This window comes from Sebastes umbrosus, chromosome 3 (assembly GCF_015220745.1).
Source record: "Sebastes umbrosus isolate fSebUmb1 chromosome 3, fSebUmb1.pri, whole genome shotgun sequence".
Classification (NCBI taxonomy): domain Eukaryota; kingdom Metazoa; phylum Chordata; class Actinopteri; order Perciformes; family Sebastidae; genus Sebastes; species Sebastes umbrosus.
In genome coordinates this window covers 27,466,568-27,491,969 of record NC_051271.1, presented here as the reverse complement: position 1 = coordinate 27,491,969, position 25,402 = coordinate 27,466,568, and the positions used below count along the sequence as shown (strand labels likewise).

General features: G+C 39.8%; 1 protein-coding gene across 4 annotated transcripts; it reads left to right on the top strand.

The window, feature by feature from the left end:
* The first annotated feature begins 1,167 nt into the window (after positions 1-1,167).
* LOC119484664 (dynamin-2-like) lies at positions 1,168-23,858 on the top strand. Of its 4 annotated transcripts, none has more exons than XM_037763641.1 (20): positions 1,168-1,629; positions 5,564-5,637; positions 5,888-6,037; positions 6,133-6,336; positions 7,021-7,119; positions 8,377-8,537; positions 8,936-9,078; positions 9,171-9,306; positions 10,087-10,154; positions 12,238-12,376; positions 13,760-13,846; positions 13,975-14,045; positions 16,137-16,191; positions 17,780-17,890; positions 18,116-18,225; positions 18,315-18,426; positions 20,809-20,976; positions 21,079-21,305; positions 22,472-22,717; positions 22,946-23,858. In XM_037763641.1, exons 1-20 carry the CDS (start codon positions 1,469-1,471, stop codon positions 23,010-23,012), a joined length of 2,589 nt encoding a protein of 862 aa, XP_037619569.1. In that variant the 5' UTR covers positions 1,168-1,468; the 3' UTR covers positions 23,013-23,858. The 4 variants fall into 4 exon arrangements, with proteins under 4 accessions (XP_037619569.1, XP_037619568.1, XP_037619570.1 ...); XM_037763640.1 differs by having other exon boundaries at positions 22,943-23,858; XM_037763642.1 differs by lacking the exon at positions 12,238-12,376 and adding an exon at positions 10,593-10,731 and having other exon boundaries at positions 1,169-1,629.
* Positions 23,859-25,402: the final 1,544 nt, after the last annotated feature.

Genomic DNA, 25,402 nt, shown 5'->3' with positions numbered 1-25,402 from the left:
CCCTTCAAGTGTTTTGTAATTGTATGAGTTTTGAGTATTGTTACTATTATTATCATTATCATTGTTATTATTACAATTTGTATTATCATTCTTATTATTACCATTCTTATTATTCCCATTCTTATTTTTATTATCATTATTATTTTTGTAATTATCATTATTATTATTGTTATTATTATCATTATTATCTTTATTTTATTATTATTATTATTATTATTATTCCCTTTAATATTATCATTCATATTATTCTTATTGTTATTCTTATTCTTATTGTAATTATCATTGTTATTATTACAATTATTATTATTATTGTTATTATTGTCATTATTATCATTATCATTTTTTTATTATTCTCATTATTACTATTATTATTATTACCATTATTATTATCATTCTTATTATTATTATCGTTATTATTATTATTGTAATTATCATTATTATTATTGTTATTATTCTCATTATTCTCATTCTCATTGTTATTATTAAAATTATTATTATCATTACCATTATTATTATCATTTTTATTATTCTTATTATCGTTATTCTTATTATTGTAATTATCTTTGTTATTATTACAATTATTATTATTATTGGTATTATTGTCATTATTATATTATCGTTTTTATTATTATTACTATTATTATTATTACCATTATTATTATTATCGTTATTATTATTATTATTATTGTAATTATCATTATTATTATTGTTATTATTCTCATTATTATCATTATCATTGTTATTATTACAATTATTATTATCATTACCATTATTATTATCATTCTTATTATTATTATTGTAATTATCATTGTTATTATTACAATTATTATTATAGGTATTATTGTCATTATTATCATTATCGTTGTTGTTATTATTATTATTATTGTTATTATTATTATTATTATTATCATTCTTATTATTATTATCATCATTCTTATTATTATCGTTATTATTATTATCGTAATCATCATTATAATTATTGTTATTATTGTCATTATTATCATTATCGTTATTATTATCATTATTATTATTATTACTATTATTTCTATAAACAGATTTTTCCATTCCTCCTATTTCAAAGTACAAGTCCAAAAATCTGATGACGTATGTTGACAGACGTCCCAGCTGACCAATGAGAGAGGGGAAAGTGACGCTGGAGGCGGAGCCACGATCTCCGGCGGAGGCTGGGTGTCGCCTGACCGGATGATGACAGAAGTTTTTCGGGTTTAATGTGGCTACTTTTATCATGCAAACACCCAGCCAGTGACCTCGCCAGTGCGGTCTGGACTCCTGACTCTTAGACTGCCGTGTGTTTTAATGAAATAAACTCACAGAGAGCGTGGCATAACTGCGGCAGTGCCATCTGGGAACTTTCTGGTTTGCAGGAAGAGAGCGACCCTCTCTGGCTCTCATTTGACCGGAGGAGCAGAGCCGGATAAGAGCCCGCTGGGCTGACCGAGGTGCCGCTATGGGTAACCGGGGCATGGAAGACCTGATCCCGCTCATCAACAAGCTCCAGGACGCCTTCAGCTCCATCGGACAGACCTGCAACCTGGACCTGCCGCAGATAGCGGTGGTCGGCGGCCAGAGCGCAGGGAAGAGCTCCGTGTTGGAGAATTTCGTCGGGAGGTTTGTACTCATTTATATGTAGTTTTGGATTTAATCTGACATTGTTGAATGTGATTTTACTTTTATGACTGTAGTCTGTGAGTGTTGCTTGTTTTTAAGACAAACTACGCCGAGCTGTTGCGTAAAAGTCGCCAACTAAGCACCATGGTTACGCGCTCTGAGTCGGTGCCTCCCCGTTCCAAACGGTTTCTTTTTCTTTTTTTTCCAAACGGTTTCTTTCCATTCTGGAGCTATTCACGACCGTTAATCACGCATTTTACGCACGCACAAGAAAAAAACAAACAGCTGTTGATGTATGGAGGTTTGTATTGGACTTTATTAGTTGTAATCCACAGAAGACATTCCACAAATAACATGATCTGCAAATATTTCACCATCCACAAACATGTATTTTTGTATTTGTGTTGTGTAAAGTCACATCCACAAAAATACAGGGGTTTTTGCAAATACACATAACTTACTCTGTAAATAGGTATTTTAAGGTTTGCATGTGAAGTGATATCTGCACATTTGTGCATCTATTTCGCAAATGTCATGTGGCCCACAAATCCACAGGAAGCGATCTGCAAATGCGAAATAGATGCACAAATGTGTAGATATCACTTTACATGTAAACCTTAAAATATGTATTTGCAGAGTAAGTTATGCGTATTTTGCAAATCGCCCTGTATTTTTGTGGATGTGACTTTACACAACACAAATACAAAAATACACGTTTGTGGATAGTGAAATATTTGCAGTCTCAAGGGAAAAACAACCTTTGTAAATGTTTGACAGAATGGGCCTATAATATGAAGCAGCAGCTGCACAGATCAGTGCTAATATATAAAGACACAATTTATAGATTTGGGGATGTGGAGCTCTGGACTAAAATCACTTTTATACAGCTTTTAAAACAATTTCGTCCCTCAATCAATATGGACGTTTTTATTGGACTTTATTAGTTGTAACCCACAGAAGACATTCCACAAATTTGTACCATGATCTGCAAATATTTCAATATTAATACTGTTCTCATATTAGCACTGATCTGTGCAGCTGCTGCTTCATATTATAGGCCCATTCTGTCAAACATTTACAAAGGTTGTTTTTTCCTTGAGACTGCCTAGCCTTGGGTTGTAAATTCATCTTTATAGACCTCACATTACATAGGTCAGGTCAATGTTTTACTTTCAAGGGTGAGGTACAAAAAGACTGTTGGCAGGTTTGATGAGGTTATTGTGAGAGAGGTGAAGTATTGAAGGAGGCAGTACAAATACACTGACAAGTACAAATTAAAAATGCCCAGAGTCTGCGCTCCCAGCATGCCTGCACTGCTGAATTTCCTTGTGAGGTTGATGAATGAGTATAAAGGAATTTGAATGAGCAGTTGTGTGGACCCGCTTTGATGACAAATAGCAGCAAACCAACTGTTGCATTAATGCCATATGTTAGGATCACTCTGCTCAGTTTATGTAAAATAATCACTTAGCCAGTTTAACAAGCCTTGGGAGAAAATCTATTCATGAGGAAAAAGGGAAGAGGAAGAAGACATGGCTGCATTGCTGCCGTACAGGCCTGATCTACTGAAAATATCCGTAGTAGCTTTGCGTTTTTATCTCCAAGTGAAGGTGCCCAGAAAAGGGAACACTTGACTCTTCTATATGTCAGAATGATTTCACTTGTTGTCCAAGAGATAGGGAATGTGGATTAGCCAGCCACGTCTCCGTTTTTTCCTGTTGCCTTTTGTCTCTGAGTCCCAAGCAGTGGCTGGGGGAGACAGTAGGGGCATTGATGCGTTTGTGCTGGGGTCATCAGTGATGTCACCAGCTGCACTGTCATGTGTATATGACACACTGGGTACCAGATACCCACAGAAGGCGGCCACGCCGCTGTTTTCGTGTTTGTTAATCAGCCCTCGTGAGATAAGTTAATTTATTCAATTTTTAGTTAGCTGGAGTAGGTTTTAGTCAGTCGGTGCTGCAACTAAATCTATTTATTATTTTCTACTTGAATGTAGTGGTTCCCAACCTGGGGAAGGGGACCCCTCCAATGGGTCAAATGATTAATCTGAGGGGTCACAAGATGATGCATGAGATAGAAGATAAGAAAAAACATTTTTTTTTTTTATAAAAATCTATAATTATTTTGTTTTGTTTGTGAAATATTGGATGGTTTTACCTCTTCAAGCCTCTAACATTTATTCAAGCATAACAATCTGAGTGTTTTTGAGGGGAATAATCACTCTTTTGTGCTCATACAGTATGTAAGCTGTGAGAAGGGGTGGCAAGTAGTCACTGCTTCATTTCAAAGGGCCAAAAGTCAGAAAGGTTGGGGATAGAGTTGCAACTAATGACTATTTTAATTATTGATCTGTTGATTTTTTTTTTTTATTAATTCAAATGTGTTCACCTTCAAATGTCTTGTTTTGTCCAACCAATAGTCCAAAATGAAAAGATTTTCAATGTGCGATGGAAAATAAAAACAGGGAACAGCACCAAATTGTCACAGTCAAGAAACTGAAAACAGAAAATATTTAGCATTTTTGCTGGCTTTCAATGACTAAAACAATTAATCAATACTCCAAATATTTACAGATGAATTTCGATACTAATCGATTAGTTGGGGACCTTTGATTTAGACTATAAAGTGTGAAAAAATAACAAAAAGAGCCCAAATCCTCACATTTGAGGAGCTGTACCCAGCAAATGTTTGGTTGGGATGTTTACTGGATAAATGACACAATGATTTAATGGATTAACTGTCTTGTTGGTAATGGTGTTATTCATGTTGCGCTTTCATAAGTGACAGGAAGAGATGAGGAAAGAGGATGGGAATCACTGTTGTGTAACATCCGGACTGCTCTGTCAGCAGTGGACAACAGGCACAGGGTGTGAGTGTGTGTGTGGGTGTGTGTGTGTATGGCCTGCTTACCTTACGCTGAACGCTGAAACTCAGGCTTTGCTGCTGACCTGGCAAACACAGAGACAGAAGGACAGACAGACACAGACATATTACCATCATCGCCTGGAGAGACGTGTAGTCAGTGACCTGGAAATGATCACAATTCTATTGAACAGGGGTTTCCATTCTGATGAACGTGTATGTGATGAGAAGGGGAAACTGGGAGACGTGTTTTTTTTTCTCTTTGCACTATTTATAATGAATAGGGTTGTAAGTCAATCTCTGCCTTGCATCAATAATGCACACATGTACATGCTTAGACACTGGGGATCAATTTTAGAGCTTGTGCTCTTATTTTGGTAGAAGCCAACACATATTCACAGACTTTTTTCCCCAGATTGTATTCATTTACTGAGTAAAAGCATAATGTTGCTGAATACTTAATCAGGGAGTAATGTACTCGATTTCTCTTAATCCTATTTTAACTCGGGCTGCCAATCAATTAAAATATTCAATTGCGATTAATCTTGTGATTGTCCATGATTAATCGCAAATTAATCGCACATCTTTTATCTGTTCAAAATGTACCTTAAAGTGAGATTTGTCAAGTATTTAATAATCTCATCAACATTGGAGTAGACAAATATGCTGCTTTATGCAAATGTATGAATATATTTATTATTGGAAATCACTTAGCAACACAAAACAATGACAAATATTGTCCAGAAACCCTCAAAGGTACTGCATTTAGCATAAAACAAATATGCTCAAATCATAACATGGCAAACTCAAGCCTAACCTGCAACCTGTCAGTGTGCTGACTTGACTACAACCTCCGGTAGATCTATTGCATTAGTAGTAGTGTAGTGTTAAAACTAATTTTGCGTTATTATCGCGTTAACTTTGACAGCCTTAATTTTAACATTTGATTTAACATATTTTTGTGACGCGTCTGTCAACCAAACAGACATTTGCTTGTCAATATCCTTGTCCCTAAGTTGTCTGTGTGTATTTAACTTTCTGTCTCTCTCTCTCTCTCTCTCTCTCTCAGGGACTTCTTGCCCAGAGGAAATGGTATCGTCACCCGTCGTCCTCTCATTCTTCAGCTGGTTAACAATAAAGCAGGCAAGTCGTACACATGAGTCAAACAGTCGGGAAAGGGTTTGCGCTATTAAATCCAGGCTTTTCAGGACATAGAGGCTGATGTGTGTTGCCAAAATTAACAGTTCTGTTTAATTGAACATTGATAGAAACTCCCTCAAAGTTCTTGCACTACTTTCAGCAATCTCTGTCTTATCATATTTGTTTCTATTTTAAACCTCCCATCAGTCCATCGCCCTCTCTCCTGTCTAAATCTCTCATTGTCTCCATGCAGAGTATGCAGAGTTCCTGCATTGTAAGGGACGTAAATTTGTGGACTTTGACGAAGTCCGTCAGGAGATTGAAGCAGAGACTGACCGGATCACCGGATCCAACAAGGGCATCTCTTCCATCCCCATCAACCTCCGTGTCTACTCCCCTAATGGTAACACACACACATACAAACTCAGCCTTCTAGCTGCAAGCTTTCAACCTCTGATTGATTTATTTCCTGTCTACTGCCCCATCAACATCTCTCAGTGCTGAACCTGACCCTGATCGACCTGCCGGGGATGACCAAAGTGGCCGTGGGAGACCAGCCTCACGACATCGAGTTTCAGATCAGGGACATGCTGATGCAGTTCATCACCAAGGAGAGCTGTCTGATCCTGGCTGTCACCCCGGCCAACATGGACCTGGCTAACTCCGACGCCCTCAAGATTTCCAAGGAGGTGGACCCTCAGGGTAAGGGGACCTTGCGAGACCTCGAAGAAAGCATGTGTTTGTGTGTGTGGTCATGTTAATCTGTCTTTGGATACCTTTTCTCTGGATATTTTTCTTAATGTTACCTTTTTTGGGCTCTAATTTGGTACAGAGTTAATTACTTTTTTGCTGTAGCTTGCAGCCATTATCACTCTTCTTCTTTCGATTAATCTTTGCCTCAGTGCAGGAGCTGGCTCGTCAGAATAATTAACAGTTACATTATTAAAAGACTTCCTGGCAGCATAGATGTATTGAATAAGATTATTAGACATTTAATTAAATTGAATCATCCCCACCTTTGGCCTTCTTTCATTCAATCCAGAAGATGTTATTTAAAGTACAGGCTTGTAACTGTAGAATGGATATTAACTACAGTTTAGCATTTTTACACTTTCATGTAATGCCATCATCAGATAAAAAATAATACTTTGGTTTATGACCGAATAGCTGCAAACCCCATGGCTGTAGATGTCTTTTTTATATCTTTTAAGCAGTGTGTGTGCTGTATGTGCGTTTTTTAACAGACTGCAAAATACTGCTAAAACACTGTTCACTGTGGGTTATTAGAATTTAACTGCCTAAATTATCCGTGTTAATCCTAAAATCCCTGCTCCATGTGTGAATACTCGAACATCAGTATTATCAATAGTGCCTTTTTGTCTTTAGGTCTACGGACCATTGGTGTGATCACCAAGCTGGACCTGATGGACGAGGGGACGGACGCACGAGACATCCTGGAAAACAAACTACTGCCACTCCGCAGAGGTGAGGCAATAATATCACACGAAAATCCATCTCGTCAGGCTTCAAGTAATGCATTTGTGTCCGCCAAGCCAGAACACGGACCAATCAGCGTCCTGTGAGGAGCTACTGGCAGCTATGGGCGTGGTTTAGGAATGTGAGACAACATGGAGAGGAGACGGTTAATTTTAAATAACAACAATGGCGACTCCTGATAGAGGTTAGTGTAGCCAAAATAGCATCAGTTATATCAGAACTGGAGAGAAGGGCAAAGAACGGCACTGAAGGCTTTTCTCGATGGAAAAGATGTGTTCCCGACCGGCTTCGGCAAGAGTTTAATCAACAGATTGTTCATCCAATCACCTGCCGAGTACTTTTTGAAAGTGCCTGCCTTTTCCAAACAGTTTCCAATGACGACTTCTCAGATGGTAACGAACCATCTGGCGGGTCAGGTTACCAATCAAGACCCACTAACCAGCCTAACCCTGTGAACATGGCCAAGTCTGCCAAATATCACTATGTCTAACCCACAGTCATATCCCAGCACACTGATATTTGCAACCAGGGACTGGAACAATCAACAGTTTATCAGACACACATATACAGTACGGAGCAGTCAGTGACATATAACTTATTATGTTTGCTCTGTAATGCTACACATTAGTTTTGAAATGAAACAACAACAAATGATGTTAAAGGTCGGGTTGGTAATGCTGAGAAGAGTACGTATTAAATAAATTATCCAACCGAAAAACCGAGCCCAGTGTTGCCAACTCTTTTCCGATTAAAGTAGCTAGCAGCACTAGCTCCAAAAGTCGCTAAATCCAGCGAGAAGGTCGCCAAGCCGCCAACATTGATAGTCCGTCGCTTCAGGCCTCCCTCCAAAGCCACTCCTCCAAAAGTATCATAATCAACTTAAACAACAAACATGGCTATTGTTAGTACTCACATCTGTCAAGCTAGCAGCTTGTGGAAGACTCCGGTGACCCGCAATGAGTGCACGGGCAGAGTGCACGCAGGCAGGTAGACATATAGACCGGCCCGATTTCATTCGGGCCAAATTAAATGATTGGACGGGATTATTAAAGTTCTGCGACAGCCACAGATACCGGATTTTTTTACTTTTTTTTGTCAGAGCATTTGATTTATTGATTGCTTTCAGGATGTAATGAGAATTTCAACTAATATAACAAAAAGTGTATTTGAACAGTAATACCAACCCTTCCTTTAAATGAGGTTAAAAAAAAAACTACTTTGCCTTGTCTGGGCTTTTTCTTTTAGGTTATATCGGGGTGGTGAACCGCAGTCAAAAGGACATAGATGGAAAGAAAGACATCCGTGCTGCTTTGGCTGCTGAGAGGAAGTTCTTCCTGTCCCACCCCGGGTACAGACACATTGCAGAACGCATGGGTACACCACACCTGCAGAAGACCCTCAATCAGGTGAGACACACACCTGATCAAATATGAATCAATATTCTGTTACTGTAATGTCTATTTCTCGCCTCAGATGTTTTCAGAAACATATTTTAGTGAACTGTTTAGCTGTGTAATGAGAAAGGTTGTGACTCAGCAGCCATGTTCAAAACCAAAAGCCAAAATCAAGCACTGCCCATCAGCCAGAGCAAACTTTCTCATTTAACAGCTAAACAGAACACTACAAGATGTTTCTGAAAACATTTGAGGCGAGAAATAGGCATTACAGTAACAGGATATTGATTCATATTTGATCAGCGCTGCCTAGTTTGACCGTTTGATCGGAGTTCATGAGCTTATAATAAAAACAGGTATAGTGACTTCCACAAATTTTGGAAAAATCTATTATTTTTCTGTCTCTTCAGCAACTTACCAACCACATCCGTGACACGTTACCAGGGTTACGCAGTAAGCTGCAAAGCCAGCTGTTATCGCTGGAGAAAGAGGTGGAGGAGTACAAGAACTTCCGCCCTGACGACCCCACACGCAAGACCAAGGCCTTGCTCCAGTCAGTACATGCACATACCGACACACGCAGACACACTAATACATTATTGAAGAAGTTAAGACTTTTTCATGTGTACTATGTACAACCTGTAGGATGGTGCAGCAGTTTGGCGTGGACTTTGAAAAGTGCATCGAGGGATCTGGGGATCAGGTGGACACCTCCAACTTGTCAGGTGGAGCAAAGATCAACCGCATCTTCCATGAGCGCTTTCCCTTCGAGCTGGTGAAGGTGATCATTTTCATCATGAGTATTATTATTATGTTTTATAGATTAATAAGCTTATGCTTGCTTATAATTTTAGTCTATTATTGGTGTTTGCATGAATTTCAGCTGTTTTTTTCTTTAACTTAAGTTATAAGTCACATATAATTATGCCTCCACGCAGGCGACAGCTGTGGCCGGAGGCATTATGTGTATCGAGTTGTCCGTCCGTACCATTCTTTTGAACGCAATATCTCAGGAACGCCTTGAAGGAATTTCTTCGAATTTGGCATAAACATCCACTGGGACTCGAGGATGAACTGATTAGAATTTGGTTTTGGAATTCAATCAAGGTCACCATGACCTCACAAAACATGTTTTTGGCCATAACTCAAGAATTCATATGCTAATTATGACAATTTCACACAAATGTCTAACAGGATAAAATGATGAAGTGATATAAAATGTTGACAGACATGGATGTAAACTGAAACTTGACTGGTCGGAGGAGACATACAACCTCTTGTATGCCTGCTCTCTTATATTTGCTCTCTTTTATTTTCACGTTAACAGAAAAAACAACTGTGTCAAAGGATTGTTTGTTTCTGAGGGTAAACTCAAGCGGTCATGGTTAAGTTAACAATGTGTTCTGTGACTGTTTTGTATTTACACTACTGATGTAGCAATCTTTATAAATACTGTTGTCATACTGTAACTGTGTTGCCTAAGTTCAACACTAAGAAAGGGCACACCAACCCAAAGGCTATGTCAAGACTTGGCATAATCTTTTTTTGCACTGTATCTTAGATGGAGTTTGATGAGAAGGAGCTGAGGAGAGAGATCAGTTATGCCATCAAGAACATCCACGGAGTCAGGCAAGCCTGCAAACAGCACATCACACATCTGCCTTTGCTGTCTTCATATCTGCTCACCTGTCTGCCAGTTTTTTCCCTGTTTATTTGTTTCCTCTCAGCTTTATAAAGTCTTCTGTCTTCAAGTGTCAATGTCTGTCACATTTTTTCATGTCTCTATTAAGTGTGCTGTCTCATCTGTCTGTCTTTCTTTTCTTTTCTTTTATCTGTGAGCAGTTTTTATTTCGTCTCCCTGGCTGCTTGTTATGGCTGTCTTCCACTCCACTTGTTCCAGTTTTTCTTCCACTACTCCTCATTTGGTCCTCATTTGGTCCTCCTCAGTGTGTGTCTGTTCCTGTCTTCCTCCATCCGTGTGCCTGTCTGACGCTCTTCCTGTGTGTCCATCTACCCCCCCTCTCCTGCTCCACGTCTCCATGTCTGTCTTGTGTGTATGTCCTTCAGGACAGGCCTGTTCACCCCAGACCTGGCGTTTGAGGCCATAGTGAAAAAGCAGATCATTAAGCTGAAAGAGCCCTGTCTGAAATGCATCGACCTGGTCATCCAGGAGCTCATCAACACAGTCAGACAGTGCACTAATAAGGTATCACTGCATGGTCTCCTGCCTGGCTGCCACACCCGTACATACACTCCACAGAGACCAGCCAACTCTTTAGAGCTGCCAGGGGCCCTTTTGGTGCCAGTTTATGAAGCAGCCGTTTTAGTTTTTTAGCTATGTGGTTTTGGACATCATTTCTGCATCTTGGATTGAAAAATGAAGGATGAATTCAAAGGAACGGTTCAGTTTTTACAGCCCTGCTTTGAAGTTCACATGCATGAACATCAGTGGATATATTTGACTGTCCTGGCTGTAACGCAGTGCACTGGAGTGGTGTCTCTGAGAGGCTGTGTGGTTAGAAACAGACGGGCTGTTACATGTTCCTGTACACGTTCATTACAAAACAAGCTGCAGGCTTGGTTTTATGCTACAGCTAACACAAGACTTAAAAGACCAGTGTGTAACAATAAGGGGGAATCTATAGGCAGAAATGGAATATAATATTAATAAGAATGTTTTCTTTTAGTGTATAATCACCTGAAAATAAGAATTGTTGTGTTTTTGTTACCTTAGAATTAGCCGTTTATATCTACATAGGGAGCGGGCCCTCTTCACGGAGTCCGCCATGTTTCTACAGTAGCTCAGAACAGACAAACCAAACTCTGTTAAGTTTTCCTGCTTGAGTCGATAACGTTACTCGCTCCCGTTGCTGCCGCTCTCTCTCTCTCTTGCTTCACCACTCACTTTCCACGTACACACACACTCTAAGCACTCTACTCTTACAACAACTGGCTCTAGAGAGGGCCATTTACGTTTTCGTGTTGGCCACCGTAACAATCCTACACGCTTGGCACACAGGAAGAGTTGTAATCTGAAACCTCACCGCTAGATACCGCCAGATCCTACACACTGCTCCTTTAAAGCGCTACAGCCATGCTAGCGGCTCTGTGAAGCTGTACTTAGGCACAGTGGAGCTTTGAGCTAAAAGCTAAAACGCCAGCATGCTAACACGCAAATGCTTAGGTATAATGTTTACCATGTTCTCCATCTTAGTTTAGCGTGTTAGCATGCTAGCAGCAAAAGTATTAAAGTAAAGTAGCATTGGACAAGTTGAGATTTTCACCAGATGGTGGTGCTAGAGGAAATTTAAGGGATCACCTAAGTGATTAGGATTCATCATCTGTCATGTTATGGCAATCCATCCAATAGGTGTTGAGATATTTGGGTCTGGACCAAAGTGGTGGACCGACTGACATTGCCATCCATAGAGCCATGCTGCTAGCATGGCTAAAATTGCAATGAACACTATTGAGAACCTGCAGCTTGTTTCTGTTCTGTACATGAAGTAGAACTAACTAAATACCTGTTTTTTTTTTCTCATATTCTCATATTCTTTTCCTTTTTGAAACTCTTTTCCTTATTTCCCCAAACTATTCCATCCAACTCTCATTTTTCTGCCACCGTTCCTTTTATCCTCATCATGGCCCATGCTACACCGCCTCCTCCTTCACCTGACATTAAACCTCCAACTCCCATGATGCCTCACCACAGGACAGGCCTGTTCACCCCAGACCTGGCGTTTGAGGCCATAGTGAAAAAGCAGGTCATTAAGCTGAAAGACCCCTGTCTGAAATGTGTCGACCTCGTCGTCACCGAGCTTGTCACCCTGATCAGGAAGTGCACTGAAAAGGTAAACAGGAACAGCGGAGAGACAGATTTAAAAGTGATGAATGCAGAGAGAGAGAGAGAGAGTGAAGGGAAGAAACACATGTGAGCAAAGAGTGGCAGTCAAAGGAGGAAAAAGAGAGTCACAAAAAATGTAATCAACTAACTTGTCGTCGTCTGTTATTGTTGATCGTTCCCCCTCACCGCTGCTTTAAGGCTTCACTCAGCACACGTCCCACCCGCCTTACCCTGTGGTTCCCTCTTTAATGACGAACCTATAAGAGCCCTTTCCCATTCTGATCCTGGACACCCTACCAGCCCACTTACCCCATCAGCACTGTGATTGGTAATTTACGTAACAATCCCTCACCCTGCCTCACTTCATCAAATCAGATGCCCGCGCTCACACTAAGCAATATGCTTAGAAATGGCACAACTGTGGCTGATTTCCACCCTGTCTTGTCAATGGAGATTTTCATGTATTTCTCCCGAGATACACCCCTTTTCTGCAACACTGACTAGGGCTGCACGATTATGACCAAAATGATAACCACAATTATTTTGATCAATATTGAAACCACGATTATTTATCACAATTATTCATTGATTTTTAGGGTTATAGTTTAGTTTTTTTTTTTAAGGTTGTTCTTCCACGGCTTATTTTGGACTTGCAGTTGTGACAAATTGCAGCTTTATGTCTTCTGTGTGTGTGTGTGTGTGTGAGTGTGTGTGAGACGGTACTGACTGTGCCGCTGTGTGCCAACACAAAACCATCATGTGGCGGCTGCACGTGTGTGTGTGCGTGTGACCAGCAGAAGCGAGCTGCTGATTGACGGTGCATCTCTAGCTGTTAGTTTAGGAAGCACTTGATCTATGCGCGGAGCACGCATTATAAACGCCAATAACGCAATCGATCATGGTCATTTAATTGTGGGAAGTCAAAATCGTGATCGCGATTAATATTCGATTAATTGTGCAGCCCTACCACTGACACCCATAATGTAACCCCCCCCCCCAACACACACACACCAGACCCTACCCAGTCTTCATCTCTTTCTTGACTTTAACCTGATCTTTTTCCACACTTCCTCCCTGATTTGTTGAGACTCGCTATCAGCTTGAGATGATATCACTCTAATGCTCACTGTTTTCTTTCACTTGTAACAGCTTAATTGCCATCACAACATCCGTAGCTGACAAGAAATCTCAAGCTGATACGGAGCTCATTAGTGCATGCCTCCTCTTTATGTGTCAAATGTCCTGCCTCATATTGTGTGTTTATACTGTGTATTTACTGTCAGTGGTTGGGTGTAGATGCTCGTGAGGATACACAGTGTTCACAGGTGTGTGTCCTGTAATCACGGTGCCTGCAGCAGTGCGTGTGTTTTCTGTGTGTGTGCGTCTACAGCTGGGATCGTACCCTCGCCTGAGAGAAGAGACGGAGAGAATCGTCACCACCTACGTCAGAGAGAGAGACAGCAAGACCAAAGACCAGGTGTGTGTGTGTGTGTGTGTGTGTGTGTGTGTGTGTGTGATAGAGAGAAAGATGGACGCATCCCGCCTGTACATTTGTAAGGTTTCACTTCTTTGTGTACATAATGTGTGTAATGCTTTGCCTCTCAGGTGCTGCTGTTGATTGACATTGAGCTCTCCTACATCAACACTAATCACGAGGACTTCATTGGATTTGCCAAGTAAGATGCTTACTCAAGATATTATCAATGAGTTTCATTAGGATCAGAAAATCGTTTCACTGGGTGGAAATTTCGCCATTATTTTGTACATAAAGCAGAAAAGGGGTAACAACATCACGCACAGCACAGTGCAAGTTGCCTTCCAGCTGTGAAAATCTGTGTGAGTAGCATACTAACAAAATCGTTTTTTTCTCACATTTAAATGTGCATAACTTTAATTATGTTTGCAGCCAGAGACACAGGCGGACGCTGGGACGTAGTTTCACTTGTAGCGATTATATTCCTGTACTTAACAATACAAACCAGCATGTATTCCCACTCTAAAATGTGTCTACACATTTTTTTCTTGCTAAGGCAGGTAATAACAACAATAGAGGAAGAATACTTCTTCTCCTACAACTTCTACTTATCTTGCTACTCACTCACAGGCACTACCTGGTGGCAGAAATCGAGCAGTGCATTTCCAAACATACTGCTTAACACTGCAGCTTAAAAAATCTCTCTCTCTATACATATAGGCTATGTTTATATATATATATATATATATATATATATAGTACTTAAGTTTAAATAAAAGTCATCTTATTGATATTTCTTATCTCCTGTCTTTATTAGCATATTTGATAGTAAGGTAAATTAACGGAAAGTAATCAAGTTATGTAAATTTAATATTGTGATACTTGGATTAGGTTACTGACTACATTTTTTAAAAGGTAATTGTATCGGAATGCATTTTTAAAGTAACCATCCCACCCTGCTAGACCAATATTCATTACTAGGGGTGTGAAGATACATTGACATGGATGTATCGATTCAATCATCAACGATCCAATATCATTGATGCAAAGTGAAAACCTCGATATACTGTATATCGTCATCTTTAAGATGATATCTTTATTTTGAAATTCCCGTGGCACGTCTGTCACCATTTCCGTCCAAGTGCACCTCCTTTCTAAACATTCACAGCAGTGCTTAAACGTGAGAAATGTGGCACTTTACAGTGAACAACAAGATATTTTAATTGTAATTATTTTTATTAAAAAGAATACATTGTTTTTCATTTAAATGTCTGGAAGAGCCCAGTAGTAAATTTGTCAAATAATATTTTAGTTGTTTTTTTGTGAATTTATATAAATGTAACTGATTGTATCAAATGATATTGTCTCATATTGATCGCAGGCCTCTAAAGTGAATTGAATCAAAATCATATCGTGGCAGACTTTGTGATATCAGCAACTATCGTATCACTGTCCATATAATCAATATAATATTGTATCGTGATAAAAGAAATTGTGATTTACGCCCCTATTCATTACCTCAAATATATCTTTGGCAATTCTGTACTGCACTTTTTTCTTACTTATCTGTCAACATATACGTCAATAAGTATATATCTGCACCAAGCGAATTATGGCCAGTTGGGCTTTAACTATTACCACCAACATTTGTATTTCAAAACTGCAAAGTCAACATTACTGAGAAGCCAAGAAGTTGTAGAATCTGCACGGCTGCACTGCTAGTCCTTTACAGGGGTAGTTCTGCTGTTTTCTGACTTATGTTGTTGAACGCTGAGCTTTCCCACTCGCTTATGGGAGCAGCTCTTCTCAAACATAGGGACCCACACATGAAGCACCGATTGTTTAATAGTTTGTACTCATTAGCCTACAAGGAACTGTTTTTTTAAAGATATCCCCATCTCAACAATTAAAATATTTTTTTGTAAGTACGATTCTGCATCGATGCAACAATGACTCAATTAATCGTTTGGACGATGGACAGAATATGAATCGTCAACCATTATGAGAATAGATTAATCATTTAAGTCAACACTCCCTAGTTACATTCTCTCATTTGATTGGATTTGCTGCTTTTCTTCGTCATATGTGACAATACATTGAATGTCTTTGGGTTTTATACTGTTGATCGGACAAAACAAGTCAGTTGAAGACTTCATCTTGGGCTTTAAGAAATTAGTTGTGGCCTTGGGTAATAGTGATATCAGAAATATTTAAATAATATATATTTTTTTGGCTATCCCTTCATCCTTGGATATTACACCAGAGTTTATGTTATTGAATCTTCCTCCTGCAGTGCCCAGCAAAGGACTGCTGCTAACGTCACCAAGAAGAGAGTCATGCCCAATCAGGTAACTCGCCCGTTTAAACAGCTACCCTTTGCACCACATAAAGCCGTCACACTGTAGCATCATAGCAGCTGCTTTCTCCTGCTGTTCTTTCATTTCTTGTTCTCTCTGTCGTTGCCTCAGCCCGTCTCTCCTTTCACTGTTGTCCTTTGTTGCTTCACATTTACACACTCTTGTCTGTGCCCCTATTGTCTTTTCTCTCCATTTCCCTTTCCTCTTTCTCCTCTTCTGTTCCTGCTTTTTATGGCCCAGGGAGAGATTCTTGTAAGTATCGTACCCCCCTGCACCTCCACTTGTCACTTCCTCTTTGGGTGGGTGGGGCCATGTCGAGAAACAACGTGGTGGCTGCTCGGTGAAGAGGGGGGAAGTGAAAGAGTTCCACTCATGGATGTATCTTGAGAGCCACATACCATGTACCGAGATGGCGGCCCTTCTCCTTGGCGCCTAGCTCGTCTATGCCCAAACAACCTTGATTGTAATGGTGTTCAATGGAGAAAATGCTTTTGAAACAGCAGGGGAATTTTTTATTAAAACACCACAGCTTGCCACTGAGACAAATTGGTGAGCTCTCCAGCTCCATAATACATTTGTGGTTACACCACTCAGACCATATGTCCGCTTATTATCCCTGTGTGTCTGTTCCACTTTGTCTTTTTGTCCATCAGTCTGACAGAGAGTGGGACGGAGAGAAGGTGACTTTTCACTGGAGCCTGTCATCGTTTATTTTCAAACTCTACTAGGGCTGTCAATCGATTAAAATATATTTAACTGATTAATCGCATGATTGTCCATAGTTAATCATGAATTAATCACATATATTTTATCTGTTCAAAATGTACCTTAAAGGGAGATTGGTCAATTTAATACTCTTATCAACATGGGAGTGGTCAAATATGCTTGCTTTATGCAAATGTATGTATATATTTATTATTGGAAATCAATTAACAACAAAAAACAATGACAAATATTATCCAGAAACCCTCACAGGTACTGCATTTAGCATAGAAAATATGCTCAAATCTTAACTTGGCAAACTCAAGCCAAACAGGCAACAACAGCTGTCAGTGTGTCAGTGTGCTGACTTGACTATGACTTGCCCCAAACTGCATGTGATTATCATAAAGTGGGCATGTCTGTAAAGGGGAGACTCGTGGGTACCCATAGAACCCATTTTCATTCACATATCTTGAGGTCAAAGGTCAAGGTACTTGAAAATGGCCATGCCAGTTTTTCCTCGCCAAAATTTTGCGTAAGTTTGGAGCGTTATTTAACCTAGCCTAATACGTTAAAGAAATTAGTGGTGGACAAATTTGCGTTAACGCGTTTTCATCACGTTCATTTTGACAGCCCTAGTCTCTACGTTTGTGGTGTATTTTCAGTTCATACAGTATGGGTTGATCTGACTACACTTTGCTCTTTTTTTTATGAAGGATACTGTTGCACTTGCATGGCTGTTGTGCTGTATTTTGATGCCAATTCTCTGTGTGTTTGTCTGTCCTTTATTTTTAGTATTGTGTTGGCTCTCTGTAGATACATATTACCCCTTGTGTGGGGTGTGTAGTTTAGTCAACTGTTGGGCTCTCGTGTGCAGGTGATCCGCAGAGGCTGGCTCACTATCAACATCAGTATCATGAAGGGAGGATCCAAGGACTACTGGTTTGTCCTGACCGCCGAGTCTCTCTCCTGGTACAAAGATGAGGAGGTAAGGCTGCTTATGGGACAGTAAATGCACGAAGATGTAGAGTTTACTCGCCTTATTTCTATGGGATAGAGAGGAAGTGGGCTTGTTTTCAAAGACAAAAGTTACAGCATCTGGTAAAGCAAAGAGTGAATAGTATAAAGCTACATTTGCTCTAAGTTGATGGTTCATTTGTTATAGCTTGCCTTCTTTTATATTTGTCATTACAAGCCGTGTGTGTTTTATCAGGAGAAAGAGAAGAAGTACATGCTGCCTCTCGACAACCTGAAGCTGAGAGATGCGGAGAAGGGCTTCATGTCCAGCAAACACGTCTTTGCCATCTTCAATACTGAACAGAGGTGCGGATGCTATGATCCTATAAAACAGTCATGTTTATGGTGTTCCTCTGTTCTAATCTTTGGTTAATGTTTGAGCATGTGTCTTACAGGAATGTGTATAAAGACCTGCGTCAGATTGAGCTGGCATGTGACACTCAGGAGGATGTGGACAGCTGGAAGGCTTCGTTCCTCAGAGCTGGTGTTTACCCAGAGAAAGACCAGGTACACAGGAGTGTGTTCACATATTAAATAGAGCGGTTAACACGTTGTGTTTACAAAGTATTCCAGTGACAAATGTTTGCCAGAGAGTTTCGTCTGCAATTTTTCCTTTACTTTTTTCCTTCTTTAAATTGAAATGTTTCTGTTTTTAGCTATACCCTGTTCATCAACCGCATTGTGTGAAACTGCTCATTCAATTCACCCTCCTGCTGGTCCAGGAAGCACACTGGGGATCCAATATCCAGGCCAAAGCTATCCACTGTTTACCTTCCACACTAGTCTATTCAGGTCATTCACTAAAGAGAGTGAATCCAACAAGATCCCTGATTCATGATCAAAATTACTGATGTAGTGTGGATGGAAGGTGAAAACAAAACAAAAATAGATGTGCCTTAAACTGTATTTGCATTACTGTGGACAAGAACTTGGAGCTGTGCCCAAGACTACCGTTAGTTAAAAGCAGTGGTCGAAAGAGTACTAGAATATTGTACTCAAGTACTTAAAAGACATTTTACTCAAGTAAATGTAGGCTACTTCAGTAAAAGTAAAAAGTAGGTCAGTTAAAATGTACTCTTAGTAAACGTTACTGCATTACATTTAAAAAAAAGAAAAAAAAAGGGGTGGGGAATAAACAATACTATTGTTAAAGTCAAGAATAGACTACAAAATAGATTGCATTAAATGTCAACTTATACACAAGTGGAACAACATCAGCAACAAGATCCCCTTTGTCCAAACCAACAGACAGACACTGCAGTCTGTGCATACAACTGATTATCAATTATATAAATATACAACTGCCTTCCTCAGTGTAGCCTCACAAGAATTAAGGTCTACTTTCCACCCCCAAGTCCAACCTCCGCAGCTTTGGGGACAGAGCATTCTCCAGGGCAGCTCCCAAGCTTTGGAACTCCCTCCCACAACTCATTAAACAGTCTGATTCCCTCACCCTAATCCAGTCCCGCTTCAAGACCCATCTTTTCTCCTCTGCATATTCCTAGACTCCCCCTCCCCTTACCCATTTTTCTCCTTGTGTATGTATGAGAGTGCACCTGTGTGTGTTGTTTGTCTCCTGTTTGTCTCACACCGTCTTCCCTCCCGATAGTGTAAAGCGTCTTTGAGTTCTTTAAAAGCACTATATAAGTTGTATTTATTATTATTATTATTATTATTAAAACTCAGACAACTAAATAAAAAAATGATCGACAATAAATCAAATGAGCTATGAACACCATGGCGCCTGAAACTTCGTTTAGAAACAACAGTAGAAGAAGACATTACCAAAGCTGACCACGTGGACACATATAAATAAACCACAAACACATCACAGCAAAGGAGAGACTGCACCATTTTTTACACACCACATAGCACACACACGCAACTATGCAAGGAAGTGGTTGTTGATGTTTTCTCATCTGAGGAGTTCAGCAGTGTGTTGTTGTACTAACCTGTCTGAATGGTCCTCCACAATCTGCTCCAGGTTCAACTTCTCTACTCCTCTTCATTCTCAAAGCAGAATATAGCTTTACCAGTCCACTCGGCCTCATATTTGTGTACAATTTGAATTGAATAAATAGCTACATAACAAGTTTTTTTATTAACCAAAGACATGGACAAACTGTATAAATGTATGTTGTATGTAATGAAATGCATGCAAAAATACACTTGAAGTAGGATATATTACCAAGATGTGCATATATGTAAATATAAATATATCCAAGACGCACCGAAGACATTTATGGACAAACTATAGGAATGGAAGTTGTATGTAATGAAATGCATGCAAAAATACACTTGAAGTAGGATATATGACCAAGATATGCATATAAATATATCCAAGATGCGTGTGATGATCATGTCATGAAACTGCTGAATTAGGGTCCAATTCAGGCACTTACCTGTAGTGTAATTTGTTACTTCCACCCCTGGTTTAAAATGCAGTTGCAGTATTGCAAGTATTTCTCAAAAACAATAAATAGTCAGTCAATCCAAGAATCAAAGTTTTATAAAAGACATCTTTAGTTACAGTATTATTTATTTGATGTAATTTTAGAGTTTTACACACCCACAATGTGAGTATGCTTTGATCAGATTTAACTGACGGTGACCAAAGAGCCCACCAGCTGTCATCAGATTCTGATTCAAACATTGCCTCATTTTTCCACTTCAAACCAGTACAAAGTGCACAGACAAAAACACCAAAAATGCTCACGTGTAATAACCAAAATCATGGGCAGACAATAGTGTGTTCATGTAGGAACCCATCACTATCAAGTAGTGATAGCAATCTGAGGAAGACAATACATTTTCAGGATCACACTCACTCAAACAAAACATCTCTGCCTCTGCATCCCTCACATCTCCCTCTCTGTCTGTCTCCTCCAGCCTGAGAGCGAAGATGCGATGAGTTCTAGCGACACCGTGTCCATGGACCCGCAGCTGGAGCGACAGGTGGAGACCATCCGCAACCTCGTGGACTCGTATATCGGCATCGTCAACAAGTCCATCAGAGACCTCATGCCCAAGACCATCATGCACCTCATGATCAACAGTGTACGTGTTCCGCTTGATCTGTCTCAGTGACATACTGGAGGTCCGAACTCTCTCTTGTATAGTCTCGCTGTATCAACTTCCTTTTTCGTCTCCCATCTCCAGGCGAAGGACTTCATCCTGTCTGAGCTGCTCTCCTACCTGTACGTGGCCGGGGACCAGGGCAGTTTGATGGAGGAGTCACCAGAGCAGGCTCAGAGGAGAGACGAGATGCTGAGGATGTATCATGCTCTGAAAGAAGCACTAGTCCTCATAGGAGACATCAGCACCACCACTATTTCTACCCCAGTGCCTCCACCAGTAGACGACAACTGGATTGCCAAGGAGCCAAGGTAACGAACGTGAATAAACACAAATATATGGGCTGATATTAGCAAACTGCAGATATATGGGTATCTGTGTAAGTAATGTCAGATGTCAGTGCAGAGATGCCAAACTAGGTATTTAGGAACTGTGTCACCATTACATAGTTTGGCCACCAGAGGCCACTGACATGTTGATTTTTCTACTGTACAATGTCCTGCATGGTGTGTATCCTGGTCTACCAAAAGATCACGATTGCCGTTATGTGTTTATGTAAAAAAGAAAATAAAAAATCACCATAGAATCATTATTACACAGTCAACCGCTAGCAGCCTTCTATTGCTTAATCAGCATCCCGTTATTTCTCCACATACTGTATTTACTTATGCGCACCAAAATAATTTCAGGGTATTGGCACCTGACACTGGTGGAAGAAGTACTTAGATCTTTTACTTAAGTAAAAGTATAAATACTACATTCTAAAAATAATCTGTTACAAGTAAAATCCTACATTCAAGATGTTACTTAAGTAAAAGTATTTAAGTATAATCAGCAAAATGTACTTTAAGTATCAAAAGGAAAAGTACTCATTATGCTAAATGGCTCTTTTCACAGTGTTATATTATTATAGAATATTATGTTATTCTGTTTTTGTCACTAATGAATACAATTTAATGTTGTAGTTCATCAATGTGGAGCCATTTTTAGATACTTTGTATACTACTGTGTAGATTAGTAGTAAAGTACTGCATCATATATGCTTTTTTATGTAAAAAGTAACTATAAGTGAACAGTAACAGTACATTATTTGCCTCTGAGATGTAGTGGAGTAGAAGTATAAAGCAGCATAAAATGGAAATACTCAAGTAAAGTACAAATACCGTAATTAAGTGCAGTACTTGAGTAAATGTACTTAGTTACATTCCACCACTGCCACCTGATGCATATAAATGAAATACTATGTTCTCAAACTCCACTCAAATATGTACTTGTATTTATATAATCCTAATTTTAATAATCATTTTTGCATAATCCGCTATTCATGATGATTTTATCAGAACATATCTAATGTATGACATCAACATAGACTATAAGATGATATAGAGATATGCATAACTGGCTCTTACAATGTTCTTATTCATCTCATTTTGAAATGTAACTCTTCACTCAAAATCGTTCCGTCTCTCTGTGTCAGTCCTCCACCGGCGTCCCGCCCTGCCTCAGCAACAGCGCCCCCTCCCAGCCGCCCCCCAGCAGCGAGGGGGCCCACCCCGGGTCCTCCGCCACCTCTCAACCCCTCACCAGCATTCGGAGCACCGCCCGTCCCGTCTCGACCACCGGGCCAAACGGCCTACCCGGGAGATCCCAACTCTGGTGTCGTGCCTCTTGTCCCTTCCAGGCCGGCCCGCGTGCCTCCTGCGCTGCCGCCCGGGATTCCCAGGTAAAATCGTACACATACACAATCTGATGTCTTTTCGTGGCTTTGGTATTGGTGGAAGTTGCTTGGACGATTGAGACCGCTGGTGAAGGGTTGTACTGTATGTTCTGGCTTTGGTGTTTTGGGAATCTTTGGTGCATGACTATCTGATGATATTTTGCCTTGCATGTTTCTTCTCTCCCTCCCCCCGTCCCCTCCCAAAACCTCTCCTCCTCTCTCTTCCTGCAGCAGAAGACCCCCGGCTGCTCCCAACCGACCCACTGTCATACGTCCTTCAGAGCCCTCCCTGCTTGACTAGAAACACACACACATATGAAAACGCCTTTCTTTTTGTTTACACTTTTATATTCCTCTAGAGCAGAGAAAGTCATCTTTTTCATGTATATTCCTAAAACTACAAACCTTCCTGTCCTCCTGTAAGTGGTAATCTGATGCTGTTTCAGTCTGTGCATTTCAGAAACATTATGTATGTACTTTTGACTTAATGTGTAGGTAGATTTTTTTTAACAAAGAATATGATGAAATTTATGAGAAGGGATAAATTTGATGATTTTATTAACTTAAAGTTTATGAACCAGCAAGTCATCTGGAATTGTTTCATTTGAAATGAAATGTGTCTTTAAAAAATATTCGTAACTTTTCTATAATGGTAAGAAAAGTCTTTTAGAGGTAACGTTTTTGTGAGTTGTATACTTGCTAACGTTTTGTCAGTAATCTTACACACTAAGCACCTCATTAAGTAAGCAGCACTTTTCGATGAAGTCTTTTTTTCTCTCTTTATGTGTTGGTAAATTCTCAAAGCCTTCAAATGAGCTTATTAAAATCAGATTGACCAATGGAATTTGTATGCTTCAATATTTTTGGCTAATTACTTTATTACAAGATTTTTCAAGTGTAATATAGTTAAGTTTTGGTGTTTCTCTTTTGTCGACCAATTAAAAATGAGACAGTGACCGTCAGTTACCTCCCACCACTGCTCATTCTTGGTGAAATCTGTATCCAAGGGCCTAAAGCAAAAAATATTTTGTAATTACTCAATATCACCTTTAAAAAGCCATAATGAAAAAAAAGATCCTGCAAGAAAAAAGGCCTTTCTTTAAGAATAAATAAAAGTGATGGACTGAATAAAGGAATAGAAAAAGGAGGTGTGGTGGCTGGTGCTTGTTCTTCTTTGCTTAATTTTTTTTTTTTTTAATTATCACGCACCCCCAAGCCTTTGTTTTGTTGTCGTTTGATCTTCCGTTGTACATGCACATGGCAGTAAACATGTAGTACTTGTTGTCACTGTACGATGCCGTCAGCGCACAGCTCAGTGAGTTACACAACAGAGTCCAGGTCACGACCTATTGACTTGCATGATAGTCAAATGGAGACAGTCATGCAGAACATTTCACTTTTCTGTGCGCAGCCTTGCATGCCCTCGCTTCCTTCCTACCTTACTGTATGGTGGAGCCGTTTGTTACCATGGCAACCGTGGTTGCCAGTGGCAACACACATTTAAGACAGTGTTAGCTTTTGGGCTGTTCATAGAACCGGGCAGGAGTGAATGAAGGTATGCAGTCCTCCTGTTTTTCCTTCTCCGTTGTGTCCGTCAGCTGCTACTGATTCGCTTATGATCAGAAACTGATTGTAAAAAGTCTTTCCGTGGTCTTCTCACACAGGCGACCTCCACAAGTCCCCTCTCGTCCCAACCACTGGTGAAGGCAGATGTCGAGCACTCCCAACACGGACTCCCAGGGGGCTCAGTCAGCACAAGCTGGAGGAGTCTGGCTTTAGAAGTTCATGTGTACCAAAGGGTTTCTGTTGTCTAGAGCTGCTTTCCCTGTCCTAACTCTGAAACAGTTGATGCTTTTATGAGACATTTAAGGAAAAGAAAGAAGCAGAATTATGACAATGGTTTTGGCTCAATCATAGCTGACATCTTGTGTGTGTTGGGCTCGCCTCAGTTCACGGCGTAACTGAAAACCTCAGTAAATACAGGTATGTTATTACGCTCTCACTGTATTTCAGTCTTTAATATATACTGTAGATCGGCAATCATATTTTTTTCCATAATTCCTCCCTTGCCAAATCTGGGGGTGGATGAGTCAACTAGGAGACGGAAGAAAAATCTCTGTGCCAAATCAAAACGTCATGAAACTATCTTGACACAAAACTGGCAATTAGCCAGACTAATAATAAATTATTGTACACTCCTACATGTTTTCTTAGATTACTAGATACTGTACGTTCTGCTGGTGCATAATATGAACGATACATTTAACTCCTAAAGCTCCTCTCTGGCAGCCACATGTCACTGCACACTGCATGATAAAACAGAAATGCCTCATAGTAACTTGGCAATTTCAACAAATCAAACGTTTTTCCGATATTACTACTCACCGACAAGTGCAGTTAATTCATGCTGATTCTTTAAGTATCTCATTAAATATACCTGGTATTTAACCTTTACACCAACTTCATCTTAATGTCAGATAATGTCAACTTTGTTTTTGTAAAATGTTTTTTTAAGGTCAGACGTTAGGCGGAGCGACATCAGCAGAAATAAAGTGTGTCTGTACATGTTTGGTCTCAGACTCCTGATTGCTTCCTCCAAGTGGCTCTGGGGGAAATACTGCACACTGACAAGCAGGGTTAAGTAAAAACAATCTTGTATAAAAGATTAAAAAGAAAAGGACAAATAGATAT

What these genes read in the sequence shown, in the direction of transcription:
- LOC119484664 (XM_037763640.1), top strand. Translation starts at nt 1,469, where the DNA reads ATGGGTAACCGGGGCATGGAAGACCTGATCCCGCTCATCAACAAGCTC. An exon ending in AAGACCAAGGCCTTGCTCCA is followed by an intron (nt 9,079 to 9,170) that starts GTCAGTACATGC and finishes TACAACCTGTAG; the next exon opens with GATGGTGCAGCAGTTTGGCG. An exon ending in TTTACCCAGAGAAAGACCAG is followed by an intron (nt 18,427 to 20,808) that starts GTACACAGGAGT and finishes TGTCTCCTCCAG; the next exon opens with CCTGAGAGCGAAGATGCGAT.